At 48.1% G+C, this 22,721-nt stretch overlaps 12 protein-coding genes and 6 non-coding genes across 18 annotated transcripts; 11 read left to right on the top strand and 7 right to left on the bottom strand.

Moving 5' to 3' along the window:
- Positions 1-116: 116 nt before the first annotated feature.
- On the top strand, positions 117-1,835 carry PICMEDRAFT_18515 (hypothetical protein; the record flags this gene model as incomplete). Its single annotated transcript, XM_019162035.1, has 1 exon — positions 117-1,835. The coding sequence occupies one exon, from the start codon at positions 117-119 to the stop codon at positions 1,821-1,823; it is 1,707 nt and encodes a 568-aa protein (XP_019015384.1). The 3' UTR covers positions 1,824-1,835.
- A 1,509-nt stretch (positions 1,836-3,344) lies between these two features.
- PICMEDRAFT_37608 (hypothetical protein) lies at positions 3,345-5,102 on the top strand (the record flags this gene model as incomplete). The annotated part of the gene is made up of 1 exon (XM_019163093.1): positions 3,345-5,102. One exon carries the CDS (start codon positions 3,345-3,347, stop codon positions 5,100-5,102), a length of 1,758 nt encoding a protein of 585 aa, XP_019015383.1.
- Positions 5,103-5,200: 98 nt separating this feature from the next.
- On the bottom strand, positions 5,201-8,659 carry PICMEDRAFT_25166 (hypothetical protein; the record flags this gene model as incomplete). The annotated part of the gene is made up of 4 exons (XM_019162384.1): positions 5,201-5,556; positions 5,590-6,846; positions 6,979-7,227; positions 7,303-8,659. Coding segments are annotated over 4 exons (3,219 nt in total), but the record flags the coding sequence as incomplete, so codon positions are not given.
- Positions 8,660-9,038: 379 nt separating this feature from the next.
- Positions 9,039-9,120, bottom strand: PICMEDRAFT_t149. The gene has a single exon. It is a non-coding gene; the product is annotated as a tRNA-Ser (tRNA).
- A 367-nt stretch (positions 9,121-9,487) lies between these two features.
- Positions 9,488-9,569, top strand: PICMEDRAFT_t153. Its single transcript has one exon. It is a non-coding gene; the product is annotated as a tRNA-Ser (tRNA).
- Positions 9,570-10,643: 1,074 nt separating this feature from the next.
- Positions 10,644-11,315, top strand: PICMEDRAFT_60709 (hypothetical protein; the record flags this gene model as incomplete). The annotated part of the gene is made up of 1 exon (XM_019163454.1): positions 10,644-11,315. The coding sequence occupies one exon, from the start codon at positions 10,644-10,646 to the stop codon at positions 11,313-11,315; it is 672 nt and encodes a 223-aa protein (XP_019015381.1).
- Positions 11,316-11,474: 159 nt separating this feature from the next.
- PICMEDRAFT_18507 (hypothetical protein) lies at positions 11,475-13,007 on the top strand. Its single transcript, XM_019162034.1, has one exon. It carries the CDS (start codon positions 11,804-11,806, stop codon positions 12,911-12,913), a length of 1,110 nt encoding a protein of 369 aa, XP_019015380.1. The 5' UTR covers positions 11,475-11,803; the 3' UTR covers positions 12,914-13,007.
- A 30-nt stretch (positions 13,008-13,037) lies between these two features.
- Positions 13,038-13,110, bottom strand: PICMEDRAFT_t148. Its single transcript has one exon. It is a non-coding gene; the product is annotated as a tRNA-Thr (tRNA).
- Positions 13,111-13,344: 234 nt separating this feature from the next.
- PICMEDRAFT_t154 lies at positions 13,345-13,415 on the top strand. Its single transcript has one exon. It is a non-coding gene; the product is annotated as a tRNA-Gly (tRNA).
- Positions 13,416-13,431: 16 nt separating this feature from the next.
- PICMEDRAFT_t155 lies at positions 13,432-13,503 on the top strand. Its single transcript has one exon. It is a non-coding gene; the product is annotated as a tRNA-Asp (tRNA).
- Positions 13,504-13,550: 47 nt separating this feature from the next.
- On the bottom strand, positions 13,551-15,110 carry PICMEDRAFT_18506 (hypothetical protein). Its single transcript, XM_019162033.1, has one exon. The coding sequence runs from the start codon at positions 14,986-14,988 to the stop codon at positions 13,651-13,653; it is 1,338 nt and encodes a 445-aa protein (XP_019015379.1). The 5' UTR covers positions 14,989-15,110; the 3' UTR covers positions 13,551-13,650.
- A 198-nt stretch (positions 15,111-15,308) lies between these two features.
- PICMEDRAFT_t156 lies at positions 15,309-15,381 on the top strand. Its single transcript has one exon. It is a non-coding gene; the product is annotated as a tRNA-Thr (tRNA).
- A 177-nt stretch (positions 15,382-15,558) lies between these two features.
- On the bottom strand, positions 15,559-17,618 carry PICMEDRAFT_18505 (hypothetical protein). Its single transcript, XM_019162032.1, has one exon. The coding sequence runs from the start codon at positions 17,594-17,596 to the stop codon at positions 15,656-15,658; it is 1,941 nt and encodes a 646-aa protein (XP_019015378.1). The 5' UTR covers positions 17,597-17,618; the 3' UTR covers positions 15,559-15,655.
- A 589-nt stretch (positions 17,619-18,207) lies between these two features.
- On the top strand, positions 18,208-18,768 carry PICMEDRAFT_74868 (hypothetical protein; the record flags this gene model as incomplete). Its single annotated transcript, XM_019164898.1, has 1 exon — positions 18,208-18,768. One exon carries the CDS (start codon positions 18,208-18,210, stop codon positions 18,766-18,768), a length of 561 nt encoding a protein of 186 aa, XP_019015377.1.
- Positions 18,769-18,954: 186 nt separating this feature from the next.
- PICMEDRAFT_74867 (hypothetical protein) lies at positions 18,955-19,977 on the bottom strand (the record flags this gene model as incomplete). The annotated part of the gene is made up of 1 exon (XM_019164897.1): positions 18,955-19,977. The coding sequence occupies one exon, from the start codon at positions 19,975-19,977 to the stop codon at positions 18,955-18,957; it is 1,023 nt and encodes a 340-aa protein (XP_019015376.1).
- A 252-nt stretch (positions 19,978-20,229) lies between these two features.
- On the top strand, positions 20,230-20,499 carry PICMEDRAFT_37582 (hypothetical protein; the record flags this gene model as incomplete). The annotated part of the gene is made up of 1 exon (XM_019163090.1): positions 20,230-20,499. One exon carries the CDS (start codon positions 20,230-20,232, stop codon positions 20,497-20,499), a length of 270 nt encoding a protein of 89 aa, XP_019015375.1.
- PICMEDRAFT_179410 (hypothetical protein) lies at positions 20,445-21,641 on the top strand (the record flags this gene model as incomplete). The annotated part of the gene is made up of 1 exon (XM_019161819.1): positions 20,445-21,641. Exon 1 carries the CDS (start codon positions 20,802-20,804, stop codon positions 21,639-21,641), a length of 840 nt encoding a protein of 279 aa, XP_019015374.1. The 5' UTR covers positions 20,445-20,801.
- Positions 21,642-21,721: 80 nt separating this feature from the next.
- On the bottom strand, positions 21,722-22,537 carry PICMEDRAFT_13797 (hypothetical protein; the record flags this gene model as incomplete). The annotated part of the gene is made up of 1 exon (XM_019160114.1): positions 21,722-22,537. One exon carries the CDS (start codon positions 22,535-22,537, stop codon positions 21,722-21,724), a length of 816 nt encoding a protein of 271 aa, XP_019015373.1.
- Positions 22,538-22,721: the final 184 nt, after the last annotated feature.

The following is a 22,721-nucleotide window of genomic DNA, read 5'->3' as shown; positions in this document are numbered from 1 at the left end:
CACCAAATATCCTTTTTCTGCTGTTGGAGGAAACAACCAGTGTTTCAGAATATGATTTTGACTCTATTGTTATATAACAATAGCTTCAACAAACATAATCAAACAGAAGCAAAAGCATGAATTTTGCAAGCGAAACTAAAAGTGACGGTCAGACGGAAGACTTGTCCACGCAGTACAACACCGTCACAACGGTCTCTTCTTCCACTGATGTCGAAAAACAGAGCGAATTCCATGAAAGAGAAGAGGCTCCTATCACATGGAAGACCTATGTGATGTGCGGGTTTGCGTCCTTTGGTGGTATCTATTTTGGGTACGATTCTGGTTATATCTCCGGTGTGATGGGAATGAATTATTTCATCCATGAATTCACTGGGAAGGTTAACGACGGGACTGACGCTTTCGTGCTTGATGCGTGGCAAAAGTCGTTGATCACGTCAATCTTGAGTGCTGGTACGTTTTTCGGTGCCCTCATGGCTGGTGACTCTGCCGATTTCATTGGTAGAAAGTACACTGTCATCTTGGGCTGTATCATTTTCATCATCGGTGTTATTTTGCAGACTGCCTCCGCGTCCGTGGCGCTTCTATCCGTTGGAAGAGTTATTGCAGGCTTGGGAGTTGGGTTTGTTTCTGCTACCATTGTCCTCTACATGTCTGAGATCTCTCCAAAGAAAATTAGAGGTGCCATTGTGTCTGGATACCAGTTCTGCATAACAATCGGGTTGCTTCTAGCGTCTTGTGTTGACTATGGTACTAAGAACAGAAACGACTCTGGCTCGTACAGAATTCCGATTGCACTCCAGATGCTATGGGCCATCATCCTTGCGGTCGGGTTGCTTTTTCTACCTGAAACTCCGAGATTCTACGTGAAGAAGGACAACATCGAGAAAGCAAGAGCCTCTTTAGCCTTTTTGAGAAGCCAACCGGAGGACTCGAGGTTTGTCAGCCAGGAGCTCGACGAGATCATCGAAAACTACCGGTTGGAGCAGTCGTTAATTCCTACTCAAACCTACATGCAATCGTGGTTTGCATGCTTCACGGGCGGCATAAGAAACCCAGCCTCGAACTTGAGAAAGACCATTTTGGGTACCTCGTTACAGATGATGCAGCAATGGACCGGTATCAACTTCATCTTCTATTTCGGTACCACCTTCTTCCAGGAGCTCGGCACTATCCACAACGAGTTTTTGATTTCCATCATCACCACCGTTGTCAACGTCTGCTCGACGCCTCTCTCCTTTTACACCGTTGAAAAGCTCGGCCGCCGTACCTTGTTCATCTACGGAGCCGCCGGAATGTTTGTGTGCGAGTTCATTGTCGCCATTGCAGGCACAGTCGACGGCCACAACCCGCAGACGGTGAAGGCGATGATCTCCTTCATCTGCATCTACATCCACTTCTTTGCCTCGACGTGGGGGCCTGGTGCATGGGTCATCATCGGAGAGATTTTCCCGATCCAGATCAGATCCAGAGGGGTGGCATTATCGACTGCGTCGAACTGGTTGTGGAACTGTGTCATTGCTGTCATAACGCCATACATGGTGGGCGAGGACAAGGGCAACCTTGGCGCTAAGGTGTTTTTCATCTGGGGCTCATTGTGCGGGTTGTGTTTGGTCTACTCGATTTTCTTGATCCCAGAGACAAAGGGCTTGACCTTGGAGGAGGTGGACCGGATGTTGGAGGAAACCACGCCTTTCACCTCCGCCAGATGGAAGCCACACAACTACACTGCTGAGCAGCGTGAGGCCATCGGCCATGTGACCGTTGGCAACGACGTCGACGGCGATTTTGAAGACCCCAAGCCGGAGCTGGCCCACATAGAGTAGCTGCTCAAACGCAGACACAAACACCGATAGCCAGGCTCGTCCGGGTCCTCTTGCTCTACGATTACGACTCTTCTTTTACCTAATGTCCTCTCTCTTTTCCTCTTTTCCTCTTTTCCTCTTTTCCTCTTTTCCTCTTTTCCTCTTTTCCTCTTTTCCTCTTTTCCTCTTTTCCTCTTTTCCTCTTTTCCTCTTTTCCTCTTTTCCTCTTTTTCCTCTTTTTCCTCCACTTTGTTTCACCTTACTCTCCTCTCTGTATTGTTGTACTATTTTCTCCAATGTTTTAGCTTAGCTCTGTTTTTTTTAGCTCGCTTCCGCTACCTGCCTGTGCTACTGCACGTCTCGTCCCCGCCCGGCCGCGGAAGCCGCGCTAACACGCCGCGTGGCGGCTCTGCTGCCCCGGGGCAAGAGTTATCACGTAATAAAACCCCGCAGCACAGCCCACATGCACAGCCCGGCGTGCCGGTAACGTTGCTGTTACGACATCACGCGGCTCTTCTTCACACGTAAGCACACGCACGTATACGTAAGCATTCCGGCTGACGCCCGGCGTGCAGCAGCGGGTGTTGCGGCAGCAGCTGCAGCTGCAGATGTCACAATTGTGGCCACAACCCCTCTGTGTTTGTCCGACCCACACGGAACAGACACGGTGGCGGGAAGAGAAGTGGGGTGGAGACGGGTGCGGAGGTGAGCCCCAGAAGGAGCCTAGCAGTAAGGGGCGAGCTAGCGGGGGGGCCCGAGAGGGGAGTGGGGCCAGATCGGAAAAAAAAGAACAGAGATCCGCGATCCCCGCTCCTTTCGATCGAAGTGGCACCCCTTACGTAAGCGCCGCGCAAGGCAATGACGTAACGCCCTGCGGCGCGCGCTTGATTATGTCTCCAGGCCCACTTTCTGACGTTGTAGGGTGCATTTCGTATGTTTTTTCCGGCCGCGGAGCTCGCCTGCGTCAGGGCGGTGCAGGCACTATTAGGTGATGCAGTCATTACGTGGTGGTTACGTGGTGCGGAAACCCGGGGTAACACTGCACGGAAGCAGCGAGCCGGGCCAGCTCTGGCGTCATGGAAGGAAAATCTTTGCGTCTTGTGCGTCTCGGGCGTGTTGTGTAATTTGCCCCTCGACGCACGGCCGGCCATTGTCCTGCATGTTCTGTTCCGGCGATGGGTTTATCCTGGGCGGCGGCGACATCTAGGTTGGCAGCCAAAATGGATATTTAAACATCCTCTTTTCCTCTTTGCCCTCTCCCCCGCTTTCTGCTTGTGACTCCGGGGTACTTTACCTTTTTTCTTCCCTTGCTTATCACTCTCTATTAAGCAGGATCAAACAGATAATCTCCACACACACACTTCACTTCGCATCGGAAAACGACACACACAGCCAGTCAGTCAGTTCTTCTGTTACACACACTATCACTACATTCCCTTAGAAAATCCTAGAACACTAGTTTTCATTAGAAAAAAAAGAAAGCAAACTATCTTAGATATCCGCACACGCGCACGCATTGATACATACACACACACACTAAACATGTCTTCGAACGAATCTAACTCCGTCGAGGATGTCTACGACGACAACAAGCTAGACACAGCAAGCAACAACGAAATCAACGAACACAAGATTCTTGCAGATGGTGGTCTGCCTGTGTTGAATGCGGACACGTTCCCTACCACCAGGTATTCCCTCACGTCTCCAACGGCAACAATGGGCTTGAAGGGAAAAAAGCTTCAAGTAATGGTCACCTGTTGCTGTGTCATTGGTTTCTCCTTGTTCGGTTACGATCAGGGTTTGATGTCCGGTATTATCACTGCTCCTCAGTTTGTGGAGACGTTTCCTCCTGTCGGAGGTGAGTCCCACCATGCCACCGTCGTTCAAGGTGCCGTCACCTCCTGTTACGAAATCGGATGCTTCTTCGGTGCTTTGCTCGCCATGTACATGGGGGGTAAGTTTGGAAGAAAGCTCTTGATCATCCTGGGTAGTTTTATCATCATCATTGGTACATTCATCTCCATTTTCCCATTCAGAGGTCATTGGGCCCTTGGTCATTTCGTCATTGCCAGAGTTGTCACCGGTTTTGGTAACGGTTTCAACACTGCCACCATTCCAATCTACCAATCCGAATTGTCTGACCCTAGAAACAGAGGTAAGTTGGTCAACCTTGAAGGCTCCTTTGTGGCCGTTGGTACTCTAGTTGCCTACTGGATCGATTTCGGTTTGTCTTACGCTCCTGGCTCTGTCTCCTGGAGATTACCAATTTCCTTGCAAATTGTCTTTGCTGCCTTTGTCACCATTTTCATGATTGGTTTGCCAGAATCCCCTAGATATCTGATCACCAAAGGCCGTGTGGACGAAGCCCGTTACGTTATCTCCCAACTTAAGGACTGCTCAATCAATGATGCAGAAGTTTCCGAAGAGGTCATTCTAGTCAGAGACGCAAACAACAGATTCGCAAAGCAAATTTCAATCAGAGAACTTTTCAAGCCTTCCAAGCACCAATACTTGAGCAGAATGATCATTGGTTCTTCAGGTCAATTCTTCCAGCAATTCACCGGTTGTAATGCTGCCATCTACTATTCCACTGTTTTATTTGAAACCACTGTCGGCCTTGATAGAAGATTATCCTTGGTTTTGGGTGGTGTTTTCGCTACAGTCTATGCCATCTCCACCATTCCTTCCTTTTTCTTGATTGAAAAGGTTGGTAGAAGAGCTCTTTTCTTAACTGGTGCCATTGGCCAAGGTATTGCCTTCATCATTGCTTTCGGTTGTTTAATTCATGATACCAAGGACACTGCCAAGGGTGCAGCTTTCGGTCTATTTTTATTCATTGTCTTTTTTGCATTTACCATCTTACCATTACCATGGGTCTACCCACCAGAAATCAACTCCATGAGAACAAGAACAATTGCTACATCTGTCTCCACATGTACCAACTGGTTGTCCAACTTCGCTGTCGTTATGTTTACTCCTATTTTCATCAACAGATCCAAATGGGGTTGTTACTTGTTCTTCGCCTGCATCAACTTCCTATATGTTCCAGTCATTTACTTCTTCTACCCAGAAACAGCCGGTAGATCTTTAGAAGAAATTGATATCATTTTTGCCAAGGCTTATGTGGAGAAGAAGGCTCCATTTGTGGTTGCACAAGAACTTCCTAAATTGTCTACTAAGGAAATTGAAGAAGAAGGTGCCCGACTCGGATTAACAGATGATGTTGAAGCCATGGAAGCATTTGAGCAACACAGCACCGCCGGTTTGTCTCACCGTTCAGTGGCAGAAAGCCCTGTCTAAATTTTGTGTATTTTACTTATAGCTTCTTTTCCTTTTATGGTACTTTGTTAAATAATATAATAATGAGTTATGTTTCCTACTTATAATCGAGCCCTTTACATCAAGGTGGTACGTACACCGACATTGGTGCTCCCCTCTCCATCCTTCATCTCGCTTGGTCTCTTACTACTTTCGAACTGTGCGTATATGTTTTCAAGCTTCTCGAGTTCCTTCACAGAAATGGATTTTTTCGTTTCCTGCAGTGACTCTTGGAGATGATTGAGTGAGATGTATATTTTTGCTCCCATCTTCTCACTGTCATTTTCTTCAACCGGCTGTGATCGTGTTTTCCCAAAAGGCAAAACCAAATTCTCGTGGCTTTCCATTAGTGTTTCAATCTTCTTCCTTGTTAAATCAAAATTTCTAATCATGTTATTCTCAATTTTTTCACCAAAGATAACCTTGTACTCCAGGTCTTTGGCATTGTCCTTCCCATTGGCTTGTTCACTTTCCGCATTGCCACTTGCATCAGACTCTAACCTCTCGTGAACACCTTTCAAATAAGCATTGTAAACAACGGCTTGAAGATCCGCACCTGTGTAACCATTCGTAGCATTGGCAATTCCAGTCAAGCTTTGTTCGTCCTTTAGATTGAAGCCATTGCTTTTCACGATTGTTTTTAAAATATCCAACCTGTTTTCATAATCTGGGAGATCACAAATTACACTCTTGTCCAATCTACCTGGTCTCAATAATGCTGAATCAATTAAATCTGGTCTACTCGTCGCAGCAAGAACATAGACGCCTTCTAAGCCTTCTGCACCATCCATTTGCGTCAACAATTGGTTCACAATCCTATCTGTCACACCAGTCGAATCATGCCCTCTCTTAGGAGCAATCGAGTCAAACTCATCGAAAAACAAAATACATGGCTTGGCACTTTGAGCTCTCTCAAATAGTTCTCGGACAGACTGCTCACTGGCACCGATATATTTGTTCAAAATTTCAGGTCCTTTCACTGATATAAAGTTCAAACCACATTGGGAGGAGATTGCTGAGGCTAACATGGTTTTACCACAACCAGGATATCCGTACAACAAAATACCAGATCTCAACCTTAATGTGCACTTTTCAAAAATAGGTGCATATTTGGTGGGCCATTCCAATGTCTCTAATAGAATCTTCTTTACTTCAAGCAATCCTCCAATATTGGACCAGCTTGTAGTTGCTTTTTGAAGTTTTACGCCTCTCAAAGAAGTGGGCGTGTAGCCATCAATAGCAGAAATGAAGTCCTGATAATCAAATTTATCTTTCTGCTCAGTAATCAGATGGTGAAAGGCCCGATCTAATATATTTTCTAAATCTAATGGCAAGTATCCCTCTAGTTCACTGGCGATATCGCTTACGTAGTTGAGCATCGTACCATCCATATACTCTGGAAATCTTTTGGAAGTCATCTTCTCCAAAATCTCTGAGAGTTGTGTTTTATTTGGTGCTCCTAAACCAATTTCTTCATCTACCAAATGTTTCTGAAAAATAATCTTGTTTATTGAATTTCTGGAAACCGAAGTTACCAAGAACGTGATGTTGTTTCGTTCGCAATATTTCTCCGCCTTACTAATGAGTATTTCTGATAATTGCAGACTAATAGAATTATCACCGTGCTCAACATCTTTTGGTAAAACTTTATCAAGATTATCCAAAATAATCAAAGAAGGAGAATGCCAAAAACATTCTTCGAAAATTTTAGAGAATAGGTTGGACACTAACTTGTTTTTATTATTGTCATTTTTCGAACCGTCAGCCAATGAATCATCATTGTCAGTGCTAGTATCTTCTGCTTCTGCTCCTCCTGTTCCATCTCCTTCATTATCTGTTTCCTTTCCGTTGTGTGGACCGTTTCCAATTTGCTCGAAGTTGATATACTTGACGTAGTAACCTTTTTGAGCAAATTCTTCCTGAATAATCTTGCAGATCAAGGTTTTTCCACTACCGGACTTGCCGTATAAAAATGTTGGCACTCCGCTGTATAGTGACTGCTTTATTAGATACATTTTCTTGTCTTGTCCATATATCTCCAACTTCCTTGCTGAATTGAACGGTTTCTGAATTCTGCTTCGAGGAACTAACTGATATTTTCCTAGTTCTAGATTAAGTAGCTCTAGCAAACTTGCTTTACCATCTTGGGACTCCTCATTATTGGATAAAACAACCCAGCTACTGATTTTTTGCTTCTTATCAGCTGTTAGAGAATTGGAGGTTTTGTTGGAAATTTCCAATATACCACCTTCTGGAAGGACGTTTTCAACTATAGGCACTTTCATCCCATTAGTCAAAGGCGTGCCTTGGTCATACATTCCCATTAGAATCTGTTTCATGATATCAGAAAATTGTTTTTTCATTTCTAGCTGCTTCATCTTTTCGTTTTTTGCCTCCTGCTTTAACTTCAGTGTTTCCCCTTGATCTACAAAATTTGATTCGTCCCCTGTTGTCGTTAGTTTATGAATGTATAATTCACACTGTTTGAGGTCTAATTTAATACACTTTTTGTTGCATGGCTCAAGACAGACAATTTCACCGCAGGTATTTTCCAGCCCTAAACTGATGGCCAATAATGGGGACAACATCACTGAAGACTTTCTCAGTGCGAGTTCTTCATTATCATCATTCTCATCGAAGACAGAGAAACAATCAACATATTTCGCCACTATCTTTCTTCCAAACATATCTTTTGGAATCCCTAACCCAGTTTCTTTGGAGCTTGTTTTTCTTGCTCGTGTAGGTGTTCCAGGGCCTTCAATGACACATATTTGAACATATTCGATATTTTTGAACTGACTCAATTTTGGACCTCTGTTATAGACTGTTATATCACATCCCTCATGGTTGATTATTGACCTTCTGATAATACTGTCCGATTTCTGGTGTGTCCTCTTGCTGCTGACACTGTGTTTCTTTCTACAGCCATTTGACACTTGTTCATGATTTGCTTTCTGTGGATGATGGTTATGCGGTTTTGGAATTATATGTAGTTCGGTAGTATTACCAACCAGAGCAAGATTTACATCATCTGCAAGTGTTTTAATTTTCTTGATTCGAAAACTGATAGCTCCGGAGGCGGAAGACCCTGATGCCGTGGGGTTAGAACGAATCAATAGCAATTGATCTTTAGAAACGCATCTCACCTGAGATAAAAAATTAGCTTCGATTGCTTCGGCATGAAGCTCGGTCAACTCCCAATCAGAAGTGGTTTCCGGTTCAATCTCAACAGATGAGGCCAGCAAAGTTTCCTTATTATTTCCCTTGAGGAACTGCAAATCAAGTTCGATGTTTACCATCAACCCTTCGTGTATGTTCAGTAATTTTGCATATTGACTATCTATCTCAATCGTTTTAGCGTCAGAAGAGGTGACACCGTTCCAGCCCGTGGTTATTATATATTTTTCTGTTTTGGAGTTGGTGATGCGTATGAGTATCTGTTGGACAAGCAAATTTGTTGAGTTTACTATCGGATATATAAACGAGGAGGGCAAGGAAACCAGACAGTTGTTCAAAGGTTTCCAGGCAACTTTCGCCTCTATATTCAGGGACATAATTTCTCGTGATGGGTGGTTATAAGCCTTGGATTTAGAAACAGATACCAAGCTCAAACCGCCGCCATTTATCTTCTTGTGGTAGCTAGCTATCGGTATATAGCCGTAGTCGACGAAAATAACGCCAAGCGCACAGATACTACTGATTGGGAGATTTTTCGAAGATTCGATAAAAAGTGGTTGTTGGTGCCAATCACAAGATGCAAGTGGGAAGAATTCATGCTGGCCAGCTTGACGAGCACATGAACTACAGTTGGGTTCCAATGCTATGTTGCTAAGAAAAAGTGAGCTTGGGAACTTGTCAGTTCACTGGGCACTTTAAGAAGTGCCAACAAAAAAACCAAATAAAAAAATAAATGAATATCGACAACTGCAGGATTCGAACCTGCGCGGGCAAAGCCCAGAAGATTTCGAGTCTTCCTCCTTAACCACTCGGACAAATTGCCAAATACATAAGAGTGCTGTAAGATTTAAGTGATACCAGTACACTTTAAGAATGCGCCCCAGACTATACTCCTCCCGTGATGCAGCTTGAAAGATATCCTCCAAACTCTGATGTTTAACATACAAACCTGTAATGAATGCAACTACCCTTATCACTATAAAGCATTACATTACGTAATAATCATGAGACATTTTTTTCGAGTGTACGTATCGTTTGTAGTTTGCTGCCAGTAACTTTTGAAACAACTGAAGTGAAAAAGGAGGCATGGCCAAAGGTATACCAATGTTTCATATCCTTCCATTTCAAAAGTAGCATAAATTACACTATTACAGGCTGTAAGTAGGGAGTATAAAATAAGTTTCAATTCCGGCAATTTGTCCGAGTGGTTAAGGAGAAAGATTAGAAATCTTTTGGGCTTTGCCCGCGCAGGTTCGAATCCTGCAGTTGTCGTTAAAACCGTTATTTTTGTTATTTTAATTCTTCCAATATTCTTGTCATCCCTGCTTTGACAGGATAATAGTTGACGTTTTGTTTTTGGCGGGCTTGGCACACTTCCACTTCAAGATGTGGAAGAGGTTAATAAACTCGGCGCAAGGAGAGGCTACGGGAAGGGAGACTGCAGACATAGTCAACGCCAGCCTTTCGCTCTCAAGACCTGAATGACTGCAGGAAGGCCTCCGGTGACTAATCGAGCAAGCTGCAGATCTGGCCCTGTGCAGCCAGGCTTTCCGGTTGGCTGTGCAGACAGTGCTAGTAAAAGTAAGAAGCAAAAGGATGCACTATGCTGCGCAATATACAGCCACCACAAAACCAAGTGCGGCACACAGCCAGCAGAGAGAGATCGGGCGTGAAACGCCCCGAGGCGTGTTGTGCCAATAGAGGCTGTGGATGCTACAAGTTTTGCCGCTGTCTGCCTGTAGGCATTTTCTCAGCTGGTCTTACCGTCTGGGCATGCTGCTAGCCTATTGGACACGCACACGGCACCAGCTCTTGTGTCTTACAATGGACCGCACAGTGCTGGCCCAGCTTCCCCGACGCATTCCAGCCACCGCACGACCAACTTATTCCCCAGCACTCTTCTCTGCTGGTGCAGGGCTGGCCTTCCCGTCGTCAGCAATACCTGAACAGCGTTCCGGGTTGCAGCACTGCATGGCTGCTCCGACATCTCGCCTCTTTGGGAAAAGCTGGTTTTGCGCGAAGCTGGTGCAGCTCCGTGGCTGTTTGTGCCTGGAAATAGACCCGTTTTGGGGCTTCTCGTGCAGGAGCTTCGGCCGTTTCCGAGCTGTCATGTAGCCCATTTGGCCGCTTTTGTCGGACACAAAGACCTATGCGGAGGTGTTTCGGGTGTGTTCGGTGGGTGGCAGCAGCACGGCGGGGCATTATGGAGGCGGTATAAAAGGAGAGACGGTACCCCCGTTGGTTGTTCTCGAGTAGCTTCTAAGAGAAAGAGAAATGGAAAAAGAAAGAGAAAGAGCAACCGACTAACGACAAACAATCGATACCCGTCCCCCCGCAAAACACGTCATGAACTTCAGAACACTTCTTACACTGGCAGCTTCCTCCGCCGTCGCTTCAGCAGACAGCGTCTACTTGGTCGCCAAGTCCAACAGCACCGAGGTCAACGGCAACGGTGTCGGCTTCGCACACGAGGGTGCTGGCATCAACTATGGTTTCCTTGGCACTGGCAAAGGTTCCACCCTAAGCTACAGCGCAGCCGACAAGCAACTCACGCTTGACACGGGTGTTGAGCAGTTCTTCAGGGTGTCTGGCGGCTTCGTGGCAGCCAGTGTTGAGGGTCCCGACGCGGCTATCACCTTCGACAGCAACGACTACTTGTTGGTGAACGGCTCCTCCAGCTACTTCTACGCCTGCAAGAACACCAATGACCCATACAAGTATTCCGCCAGCTCCTACGAGGTCATGTACTACCCAGAAAACGCTCCTTCCGGCTGTCTCTCATTGACTCTCCAGAAGAAGGATGTCTCCGGGCCATCCTCCTCCGGCGCCCCAACTACCACGCCGGGCTCCAACTCGACTATCCCAGTCACCTCCTCCACCTTGAGCACTTCCAGTGTCACCGCTAGCCACTCCGCCGTCAACTCCACCTCCATTTTCACAGACGCTGCTGCTGCCATGGATTACGCTCCTGCCGGCTCCTTCTTCGCCCTCGTCGGTCTTGCCGCCGCCTTGATCTGAGTTTCTAACTAATGCCTCCTCGTTTTGCACGGTATTGAACCGCTCTAGACATCATACGTTTGGCTAGTTTTACTTCTACTTAGCATTTTATCACCACACATTTCCTATACCAGACTAATTTTAGTGACCCTAATAACTAATAGCTATGTAAAAAGTTTCCAACATCGCATTTTTTGATACTTTACCGATGCCTGCCATTACCCTATCTACGTCTTTGTAGACAGAGGTGATAATGCCTACCGGTTGGGCGGTATCCAGACTTACCACGCCATCCGTCCTTCTGTCTCATTGGTCAGTCACTCTTGTATCGGAGCGTCGCGCAAAATACCGCATCTGGCTGATAATTGCAGCTCTCTCGCCGTTGGAGTTTCCGGGGAGGACTACTTGAATAACAACGGTTGATCAACTGTTTGACTTTAGTCTTCTTTTCGATTGTGCCCTAGACTAGAGTGTTTGCACGAAGTATTAACATCAGGTATTTACTGACAATGACAGAGGCTACTTCACAGTTACCTGAAAACCACAATGAGTTCCGGAGTGATACCTTCACGACTCCTACGCAATCCATGATCAGCAGCATTGGACTTGCATCGGTTAGTGACTCAGTATACAATGAAGACGCAGATACTAAGGCGTTGGAGAAGAAAGTTGCGGATTTGATGGGCTTCGAGGCAGGCTTGTTTTGTATGTCGGGTACCCTCTCGAATCAAATCGCTCTTAGATCCCATTTGAAACAACCTCCACACTCAGTCCTCTGCGATTACAGAGGCCATGTCTATGTTCACGAAGCTGGTGGTTTGGCAACTCTTTCTCAGGCGATGGTTACTGACATCATTCCAAGTAATGGCCTTTATCTCACCTTGGAAGATATCGTTGCCAGATATATCCCGGACGACGGCGATATCCATGCGGCACCAACCAAGGTGGTTTCATTGGAAAACACCATCCACGGTCTCATTTATCCAATTGAAGAAATTAAGCGTATAAGCGAGTGGTGTCGTGCTAATGGCTTGTCGATCCATTTGGACGGTGCTAGAATTTGGGATGCAAATATTGCCACTGGGGTTCCTTTCACCGAATACGGCAAGTACTTTGATTCGATATCTGTGTGCCTATCAAAAGGTCTAGGTGCACCAATCGGGTCCGTTCTAGTGGGGTCTGCCGACCTCATTAAAAAGGCCAACCATTTCAAGAAGCAAAATGGGGGTGGTATCAGACAATGCGGTATGTTGTGCAGAATGGCTTCGATTGCAATCGATGAAAACTTCTCCAAGATGAAACAATCGCATGTCATGGCCAGAGAAGTTGCCGATTATGCAGAAAGTATAGGCTTGGTTTTGGAGATCCCTTGCCAAACCAATTTTGTTTTCCTTGACCCATTGAAGAATCATATTGATCCAGCACTTATCAGTGTGGTTGGAGAGAAGTATGACATTAAAATCGCCATTTTCCGGTTATCCTTTTCCTTCCAGAATAGTAGAGTGGCCGTGGACAACTTGAAAGCGGCTTTGAAAGAACTCAAAGAAGAAGCTGAAAGAAACCCATACCATTCCAACAAGGCTATTGGTATGTACAATACTGGTAATGGGAAAAATTAACGATGTTATCAGCTCTTAATATAACTTTGTATTCCTCTAATCTCTTTCCAATTGATGGATGATCCAAGACACTTTAAAAACCTTCTCAATTCCAAAAAGAGTCTCGAGTCTTAAAAAAAAAGGATGCTCGCACTCAGAGTTGAACTGAGGATCGCCACATTACTAGTGTGGCGCCTTACCAACTTGGCCATACGAGCTTCACTATGCTGTGGAATTGACCCTGGTTTAGTAATCTTAGTAATATGTAATTCAAAAAGGCTTCTACCTTTCTCCAACTGGAATAAGCTTATTGGTCTACAGCTTTGTTACATTCAACAAACAATATAATTATTCTCAATGGCAGAAAGAAATAAAAACTAAACGCTTGAGCATTTTTTGATGATGCTACTTTACTAAGATGAATTGAAATTGTTATAAACGTTTCATCCAAGGCGCAAGTGGTTTAGTGGTAAAATTCAACGTTGCCATCGTTGAGCCCCCGGTTCGATTCCGGGCTTGCGCAAGGTACAACAATTCTTTCCGAAATAGTTTAGTGGCTAGAATTTCCGCTTGTCACGCGGGGGACCGGGGTTCAATTCCCCGTTTCGGAGTTGTATTTTTGCTTCGGAACTGCATGTTTTTTGTATCCAAAACCTATTAGCGGAGTACGGGGAAGGTTGCGATGGTGCAGTTTTTTTGCATTATAAAAATATAGACAAACAAGAAATGAGATATCTTCTTTTAGAAAAAGGCGGAAATCAATGAAGTGTAAAAAGATAGTAAAGGAACATTGCGAGCAATCCGTTGATGACAGACAGCTTGATGAAAGCAAGCCAGTTGACGTTTTTAAACAGACTTTCAAAAAAATTGTCATAGGAATAATTGTCGGCGATACTGACGTATCTCTTTTTTCTTTCGACACAACTGATGAATAACCAAATGGCGTCGATTATTGCCAAGAAGACATATGCAACAATATCCACATAAGGCTTGGTGAGGTAGCAAGTGTCGAAAGTGTAGTCGAGGAACTCACCCTTTGTCTTCACCACCTGGTTGTTTAAGATCCAGTCCTTTTCAAGTTTGACCGGCTTGTTGTACAAGGTGAGGAGCTCGACCGCAGGCCTTTTGATGCCCATGGCCATCGACATGCTTTTCACGTTGACGCCGAGACTTCTCTGCTCCTTGCCCTTGCTGTCTCTGTATGAATGGACGACTTGACAGTAGTCGTGGTCGTCACCACTGAATATGGCATCAGGACGTACTGCCCGAAGAATATCCAAGGACGCTTCCTCGTCTATGGCGGTTTGGTATTGGTAACCTTTAGAGATCGGAAATGGCTTCTTACTCTCTCTCGACGCGCCACAGACTTGGACCTCGGGGTCTCTCCACAGCGTGACGTGGTCAAAAAGTATCCTTGTTCGTTCCTTCTTTGTTTCCCTCAATGTGTTCAAGAAGCTTTGTGCCGGTTCGGCAACCTTTTTATCTACGGTGTTCATTAAGGACAAGTTGTCGAGTAGAATCAAGTCGTGGTTCCCCTTCTGTATGATTTTGTTCGGATGTCCAAAGTGCTGCCCAAACCTCTCGAGCGAGTGTTCGGTGACCCCATCAGCCCAGCCAATGTCGTGATTCCCCGGAACGCTGGTGATGAACTCCACTTCCCTGTTTCTTGCCGGGTCGACAAACACTTTGATGAACCGCTGATACTCGTTCTCGTAGTACTCGTCGGAGGACTCTCTTCCGTTGTCTAACAAGTCACCCAAGAACAATATTGTCTGAGGTTTGAGCTCGTTCATTAGCGCCACGTAGTTTTTATATATATAGTTGTCCACGGTAAATTTTGATAGGCTTAGCAAGGGGGACAGTCTCCCCGGGTATGTATGGTTGTCGATCAACTGCGGGTCCGCGATGATGAGCACCTTGCTGATGCTCACCTCCGAGTCATACTCCAAATCATTCGCAATCCGTGGAAACGAGCAGTGCGAGATGGAGAGAAACGGGTCGATGAACTGGAAGATCGTGAAAAGCGTAAACCAGCAGAGCATGGACACAAGAGTTGCACGGCTCTTGTTCGACGAAAGCGGCGAAAGGAGCCTCATGGTACGGACTCTCACTGCCGGTATCGACTGCTGCTAATCTTTGTCCTTCCTTCGATTCCGAAAGCAGTCCCAGACGCCACAAACCCCAAGCCAGGACTTACAATCGTCTTGTTTTGGTCTTTTGTCAATGCATGCTTGGCCAGGGGGTAGGACCAGAGGACAAAGGAGGGAGCGAAACATGGTGCCGGAGCCGGACAAGGCGGAGGCACGTGAGGAAATAGCCGCTAGAGGAGGGGAATTACGTAATCCACTTGACAGTGGAAGAATTCACATGATGTGTGTGCAAGGTAAAGAGGCAGAGAATTTTCTGTAGCAGATCTGCTCGTATGGCCAAGTTGGTAAGGCGCCACACTAGTAATGTGGCGATCCTCAGTTCAACTCTGAGTGCGAGCATCTCTTTGTTTTTAGAATTCACACACTCTCACTAGTTCTAGGGGAGCTTGTGGTTTGTCCTACCCTGTTACTTTTTTTTTGGAGTTTGTTCCAGATTTCAAATTTCAAATTGTTGGTTTATTTATAATTATTTAAGAAAAGATCTAATCCTATACAGTCTAAAAAGAGTTTTGTCAATGGAATATGAAAAGATACTATACAAAATGAAGCCAGGGAATAATATTTTCGTTCTATTAGTTACAGGCAAGAAAATGAATAATATGTATCATCACGATTAATCGACTTCTTCGACAGTTGGACCAGCTGGCTCTTCAGCAGCTGGACCTGCACCTGGGAAACCACCTGGAGCAGCACCACCTGGGGCAGCACCTGGGGCACCACCGGCTTGGTAGAACTTGGTCATGATTGGGTTGACAACTTGCTCAAGTTCCTTTTGCTTGTCGTCGAATTCTTCCTTGGAAGCAGTTTGGTTTTCGTCTAACCAAGCAATGGTCTCGTCACAAGCCTTGGTGATTTGTTCCTTTTCTTCGGCAGAGACCTTTTCTTCAAAGGCCTTTTCGGAAGAGGTGTTCTTGACGGAGTAAGAGTAGGATTCCAATTGGTTCTTGGATGCAATTCTGGTGGCCTCCTTTTCATCCTCCTCCTTGAACTTCTCGGCTTCAGAAACCATTCTTTCGATATCTTCTTGAGATAATCTACCCTTGTCGTTGGTGATGGTAATCTTTTGAGTCTTACCAGTACCCTTCTCGAGGGCGGAAACGTTCAGGATACCATTGGCATCGATGTCGAAGGTGACTTCAATTTGTGGAACACCTCTTGGTGCTGGAGGAATGCCGGATAATTCAAACTTACCCAACAAGTTGTTGTCCTTTGTTCTTGCTCTTTCACCTTCAAAGACTTGGATCAAGACACCCGGTTGGTTGTCGGCGTAAGTGGAGAAGGTCTCAGACTTCTTACATGGGATGGTGGAGTTTCTTGGAATTAACTTGGTCATGACACCACCAGCGGTCTCAATACCAAGGGACAATGGAGTAACATCCAACAACAACAAGTCTTGGGTCTTGGAGGATTGGTCACCGGTCAAGATGGCGGCCTGGACAGCAGCACCGTAGGCAACAGCCTCATCTGGGTTGATGGACTTGTTTGGCTCCTTACCGTTGAAGTAGTCGGAAACCAACTTCTGGACTTTTGGAATTCTGGTGGAACCACCAACAAGGACGATTTCATCGACAGAGGATTTGTCCAACTTGGCGTCCTTCAAAACCTTTTCAACAGGGTCTAAGGTGGATCTGAACAAGTCTTGGCACAATTCTTCGAATCTGGCTCTGGTGACAGAGGTGTAGTAGTCAATACCTTCAAACAAGGAGTCGATTTCGATGGTGGTTTGGGCAGAAGAGGACAAGGTTCTCTTTGCTCTTTCACACGCGGTTCTCAATCTTCTCATGGCTCTTGGGTTACCGGTCAGGTCCTTCTTGTTCTTTCTCTTGAAGTCGGTGGCAAAGTGGTTGACCAATCTGTTGTCGAAATCCTCACCACCCAAGTGGGTGTCACCAGCAGTGGCCTTGACCTCGAAGATACCTTCTTCGATGGAAAGAAGGGACACATCGAAGGTACCACCACCCAAGTCGAAGATGAGGACGTTCTTCTCGCCCTCGGTCTTCTTGTCCAAACCGTATGCGATGGCAGCGGCGGTTGGTTCGTTGATGATTCTCAAGACGTTCAAGCCTGCAATGGAACCGGCGTCCTTGGTGGCCTGTCTCTGCGAGTCGTTGAAGTATGCTGGAACGGTGACAACGGCGTCGTTCACCTTGCAGCCCAAGTATGCTTCTGCGGTCTCTCTCATCTTGGTCAAGATCATGGACGAAATTTCTTCTGGAGTGAAGATCTTCGTCTCGCCCTTGTACTCGACCTGGATCTTAGGCTTACCGCCTTGGTCGACGATCTTGAAAGGGAAGTGCTTCATGTCTGTTTGCACCTCCGAGTCCTCGAACTTTCTACCAATCAATCTCTTGGCGTCGAAAACCGTGTTGTGTGGGTTCATGGCAGCCTGGTTCTTTGCGGCGTCACCAATCAATCTTTCCGTGTCCGTGAATGCCACGTACGAAGGAGTGGTTCTGTTACCTTGGTCATTGGCAATGATGTCCACTCTGTCATTCGAGAAGTGGGCGACACAGGAGTACGTAGTACCTAAATCGATACCGACAGCTTTAGACATAGTGTGTGTATATGTATGTATATGTGTAAATAAGTGACTCGAAAGTACTTAGTTCTATGCTGAAAAGAAAGGGGGAAAACAAAAGGAGAATCCACAAACTCAATACACCTTCACATTTCTTGGAAGAAAGACACCTGGCTTCCTTATGCTCCTGCTCTTCTGACCGACTGCGAAACGCCCATTATTTATACGACACTGCTTTTTCGACACCTGTGACGGCTGTCCGTGCAAGGGCACAATCGAACTTTCCAGAATCTTTCCATCCTTTTCCAGCACGAGCCTCCTCTGCTCGTCGGTTCGCCCTGTCTGTGGAACCTTCCAGAAACTTCCAGGGAGGAGGAGGGGAAAAAGAGCGGGAATTCGGAAATTCGGGATTTTTGGTCGATCGACCCAAAACAGGGGAAAATGGGAACCCGTGCACCATCTGCGACAGAAAACGGTGTTGTAGAGATTACGTCAGCAGGGGTCTCAGGGTCCTGTTTCCAGAGATAGACACAGATACATGTCATTTGACGATGTGAGCCATTAGAGAAATGTGGGTTTTGCACCGGGGTGTAGCGGCAGGGAAAGACACACAGCGACATACAGGACAACCGTGACATTGCTACAAGATGTCCACCCCGGCACGCCGTCGCTTAATGCGTGACTTCAAAAGAATCCAGCAGGACTCTGCATCCGCCTCGGGCGGGATCTCTGCGTCGCCCTTGGCGGATAACGTGATGATCTGGAACGCCATCATCATCGGGCCGGAGGACACGCCGTTCGAGGACGGCACGTTCAGACTGTGTCTCACGTTCGACGAGCAGTACCCGAACAAGCCGCCAAACGTGAAGTTCACAAGCGAGATCTTCCACCCAAACGTGTACGCCACGGGCGACCTCTGTCTCGACATTCTCCAGAACAGGTGGAGCCCTACGTACGACGTGGCGAGTATTCTCACAAGCATCCAGAGCTTGCTCAACGACCCGAACATCAACTCGCCGGCGAACGCGGAGGCAGCGAGCTTGTACAAAGACCACCGGAGCCAGTACGTCAAGCGGGTCAGACAGACGGTGGAGAAGAGCTGGACCGAGGATTTGAAGGACATCGACGACGCGGACGACGACGAGGATGACGACGACGACGAGGATGATGAAGAGGATGAAGAGGATGACGAGGACGGCGACGAATGAACGGGTCTTCTTCTCTGTACAATATTTTCTAGGCGTGCCACGCCTTTTCGATATCACCCAGCATTATTATAATAATAATAGTAACAACCGCACTAACTGCAGCAGGAGGTGAAGTAGCCAGACCTCGGCCGGCTCGCTATACAGATCGGTCTGCTGCGTCTGTCTATTTACACGCATCTGGCCCGTCTACAAGAGCCACAGGTAGTACCATCTCCGGCCGCCTTTCTTATCCTGGGCGACACCGGCCCCGCTGGCCAGCTCTTGCTGGGCTGCTTCGGCCTCCCTCTCGGCCTGCCGTTCTCTCTCCTCGGCCTCCCTCTCCTCACGCTCCGCCACGTCCCACGGATACTCCGGCACCGTGCCTGTCACGTTCACCCGCCGGTCCTGCTTGAAGCAGAGCACCGTCAGAAACACACACACCACGAGCACGATTCGGTTGATCGGGTTCATCCGCCGGTCCTGGCGGTACTGCTGCAGCCGCTTGAGGCCGAAGCTGCGGGGGTCAAGCGCCGGGTAGCGATGCACCATCGTCGAGGCCGTCGGCCTGAACGTCTGCAGAATCGACGGCAGTTTGAACGGCAAGTCCGGAGGAAGCTCCGGCCGCTTGTTGAGATGCGACGCCTCCAACTCGTTGCTCGACATCTGCAACGCAGACTTCTCCGACGCCGACGACGTCCTCGTGGTCTCCTCGGAGATGGTGTCGATAATCTTGTTCAACTCTGTGTCAGAGGCCCGTTTCACGGGCGCCTTGTCCATCGCCGCCGTTGTCTCTGCCTCTGCCTCGGCCTCGGCCTCCACGCCGTAGGGTGTGTAGTAGTCGTGGAGCTCTACAAAGCCCTCCCGGGGCCCGTGGCTCCCGTACGCCCACCACACGGCAAACCGCTTCACGTCCTTGTCGAGGCTCCTCCAGTTCTTCTTGAGCAGCTCGTTCATCTCCTCCACAACGTGGGCCTGTTTGAAGAACGGGAGCTTGTCAAACGTCCGCGGGTTCGCAAAGTACACCTTGCAGTCAAAGTCCGTCAGATCAAAGTCATCGTCGCTGCCGGCGTTCGGGTTCAGGATCGCAAAGATGTCCTTCACGGACGCCAGGGCTAGCTTGTTTCTCTCTGCCTTGATGCTCTGCTCCTGCTTGAGCTTCGAGTTGATCAGTTTCGCCGACGGCTTGGCGTATCGGACCGCCTTCTTCGCAGTTCTCGCAGCGTTCGACATCGTCAGCGGGCAGGGTCCTATGTATGGTGCACAACTGTGCCAGATGCCCCCTCCCGGAGCCCCTCCCAAGAAGCACCGGATGCCTTTTGCTGAAGGTCTCCACGTTTTTTTCAGCGACAGCTTTTTCCCTCGTCAAATTTCCACTACATCTTCAACACCCTCCCTGCCCGGCAACCAGCAGCCTTTTGTTGTGCCATCTTCAGCCAGAACACCAGCCTTTCCACACACCCACACGTACTTACCAATCTACCCATGTCTGCATCCGCTGTGGACGACGCCTCCAAGGCCGTTGCCACCCCCGCCGAGGACATCACCGCCTCGTTTCTCGGCTCCATCACGAACAAGCCCGTCAACATCAAGCTCCACAACGATTTCGTCTACACGGGCGTCCTCTCCTCCATCGATGGATACATGAACGTTGTGCTGCAGAACGCCAGCGAGATCGTCAACGGAAAGACGATGAAGACCTACGACGAGGTCTTCTTGCGTGGCAACAACGTCATCTACATCGGCATGGCCTGAACCCCGTGCCGCCCAGCCGGCAGCCTATCTATGTATATTACCAATCTATAGTCTGTCTATAGTACAACAACAACCCCCAACACGACTGTCTCCCCCCACATCATGGCCCGCAATTTGTTGAGGCCACAGCATGAATCGTCACCATTTTGACATAGGAGCTGCCCGATTGGGCAATTGCAACATCTTTCTGCTCCCTGCCCGTTTCCCGGATAGCGGCAGCCTTTCTTCTCTGCCCACCAGAGGCGTAGACCACGGCGTAGGCTGGAACACCGGCAGACCATTGCTTCCTGTGTGTCGGGCCAATGTACTTTATTCCCATCTGCGACCCGGACAACGACCGGCCCGTGGAGGCGGTGGAGACGTCCGGCTCGACGGCGGCGGCACTTGTAAACACAACGGCGTTTCAGCGGGAACACAACCGCAACAGCACGTACGCCGGCTACGACCAGGGCGATCTTGTGAAGCGTGCAACAGCGATCCTGCAGGTGCAGGCGTACCAGCTCTACCAGTGGTGTGTGCTCCGAGCACGGATCGAGCATCCGTACCGGTTGAAACACTTGCACTTTGCCTGCTCGAAGGTGCTGCCGTGGAACTTTGTCGTGGAAGACACAGACGTTCAGCTCTACCTCCAGAACCCGAGGTTCCTGTGGCGGTTTTCGCTGAACAACTACGAGTACTTCTATCAGCTCCTGTGCAAGGGTATTGACCGGCGACACGGGTACGAGGTTGGCTTTGTCGACGAGCTTTTGACGTACGACCGGGATACGTCGCAGCTCGTACCGTACTATGTGACCCATTGCGGCGCCCTGGAGAGCTTTGTCCGGAATGTGCTACGGCGGCCATCAAAGGAGTGCTCAAAGTGGTACAGAATGTACGACTTCGGTGAGCTGTTGAAGGATGCCTCGTACTACGGACTAGACGAATACGAGAAGACCGAGTTCCGACACTCGTACGACTATTACCTCCAGCTGATTGAGCCCGGCACGGACTACGACACGTTTGTGCGAATCCTTGTGACGGGCCACACGCTACACGACGCCGGGCCCTTGCTCAAGCTGGTGTTGGAGAAGGAGAGAGCGTTGCAGGAAGCCCCCGTGCAAGACGACGCCGGAGAAAGGCACAAACATATAGCGTGTGTATAAGAGAGAACAACAGAACAGAAGCAGATAAGCAGATACATAGTTGGGGAGGGATAATATAAAAGATTCTTAAATTCTCACAATCACTGGACGTGGTTCAGGTCCTTGTATCTGACGACGTGCTTTGTTCTGGCCCAGACATCTCTGGCCTGCTGCGGAACCCTTGGGTCGGACACGACGCCGTCGACGTTAGTGACAACCTGGTTGATTGCCGCCTTCATCAGGAGGTTCTGCGACTGCAACGTGCCGATGAAGACGAGCCAGCCGGCAGCGGCAGCCCAGTTGAGTAACAGACGGCCGTCCCCATAGCCGACAAGGTTCAATGGCGTCATGACGACGGCCCATAGCACCTCAATGGCAAAGCAGAGAAGCTGCACCCAGACCGCAAGCCGGAAGGCAGCCTCGTTGTATCTCGAGTTGACGTGCTCGAGCACAGACTTTCCCCTGCTCTTGAGCCCCTCGCTGACAGGGAGCACAGGCAGAACAAATGTCCGGGTGTAGTTGATGGCGTGGAAGAAGGCAAAGAGCACAAACGGAAGCAAAGTGAGTGTGAACCGGGGGAAGACAAGGAGGTGTCCGAGCGCAAGCAGCACGTACGGGGTCGTTGGGTGCTTTCTGGCCGGGCCCACCAGCTTCTTCAGTGAGCCAGTGGCGGTGTCCTTATCAGCGGCAGAGTCACTCTTGGCGTTTGGCGTGTCGCCACCGGCAACGGCAGCTGGAGCAGGGCTCTTAGCCTCTGCAGTCAACGCCTGGTACAGGGAGATTGCCAACGAGACGGTGATGGAGAGATAAGCCAGCGGGTAGGCGGCAGAAAAGGCGGCTGTGGCTGCCAGGATGGCAAAGAAGATGGTCGCCAACTGCGAGGAGTACCATGCGGAGGATAGTGTGAGGCCCGACATGCTTGTTGGTCAATCACTTGAGAGAATCGTGTGTGCTGGAAGCACGGACAGAAGCAGAGAGGCAGGGAAAGGGCGAAGATAAGCAGTCCGAGAGGAAAAAGACAGGCAAAGACGGAATTTTCGTTTTCTGTCTCTTTTTCTGGCTTGACGATTTTTTTCTGCACTGAAAAATTATTTTTCCCTA

Source organism: Pichia membranifaciens, assembly GCF_001661235.1.
Source record: "Pichia membranifaciens NRRL Y-2026 unplaced genomic scaffold PICMEscaffold_8, whole genome shotgun sequence".
Lineage (NCBI taxonomy): Eukaryota > Fungi > Ascomycota > Pichiomycetes > Pichiales > Pichiaceae > Pichia > Pichia membranifaciens.
This window is presented reverse-complemented; position numbering and strand designations above follow the sequence as displayed.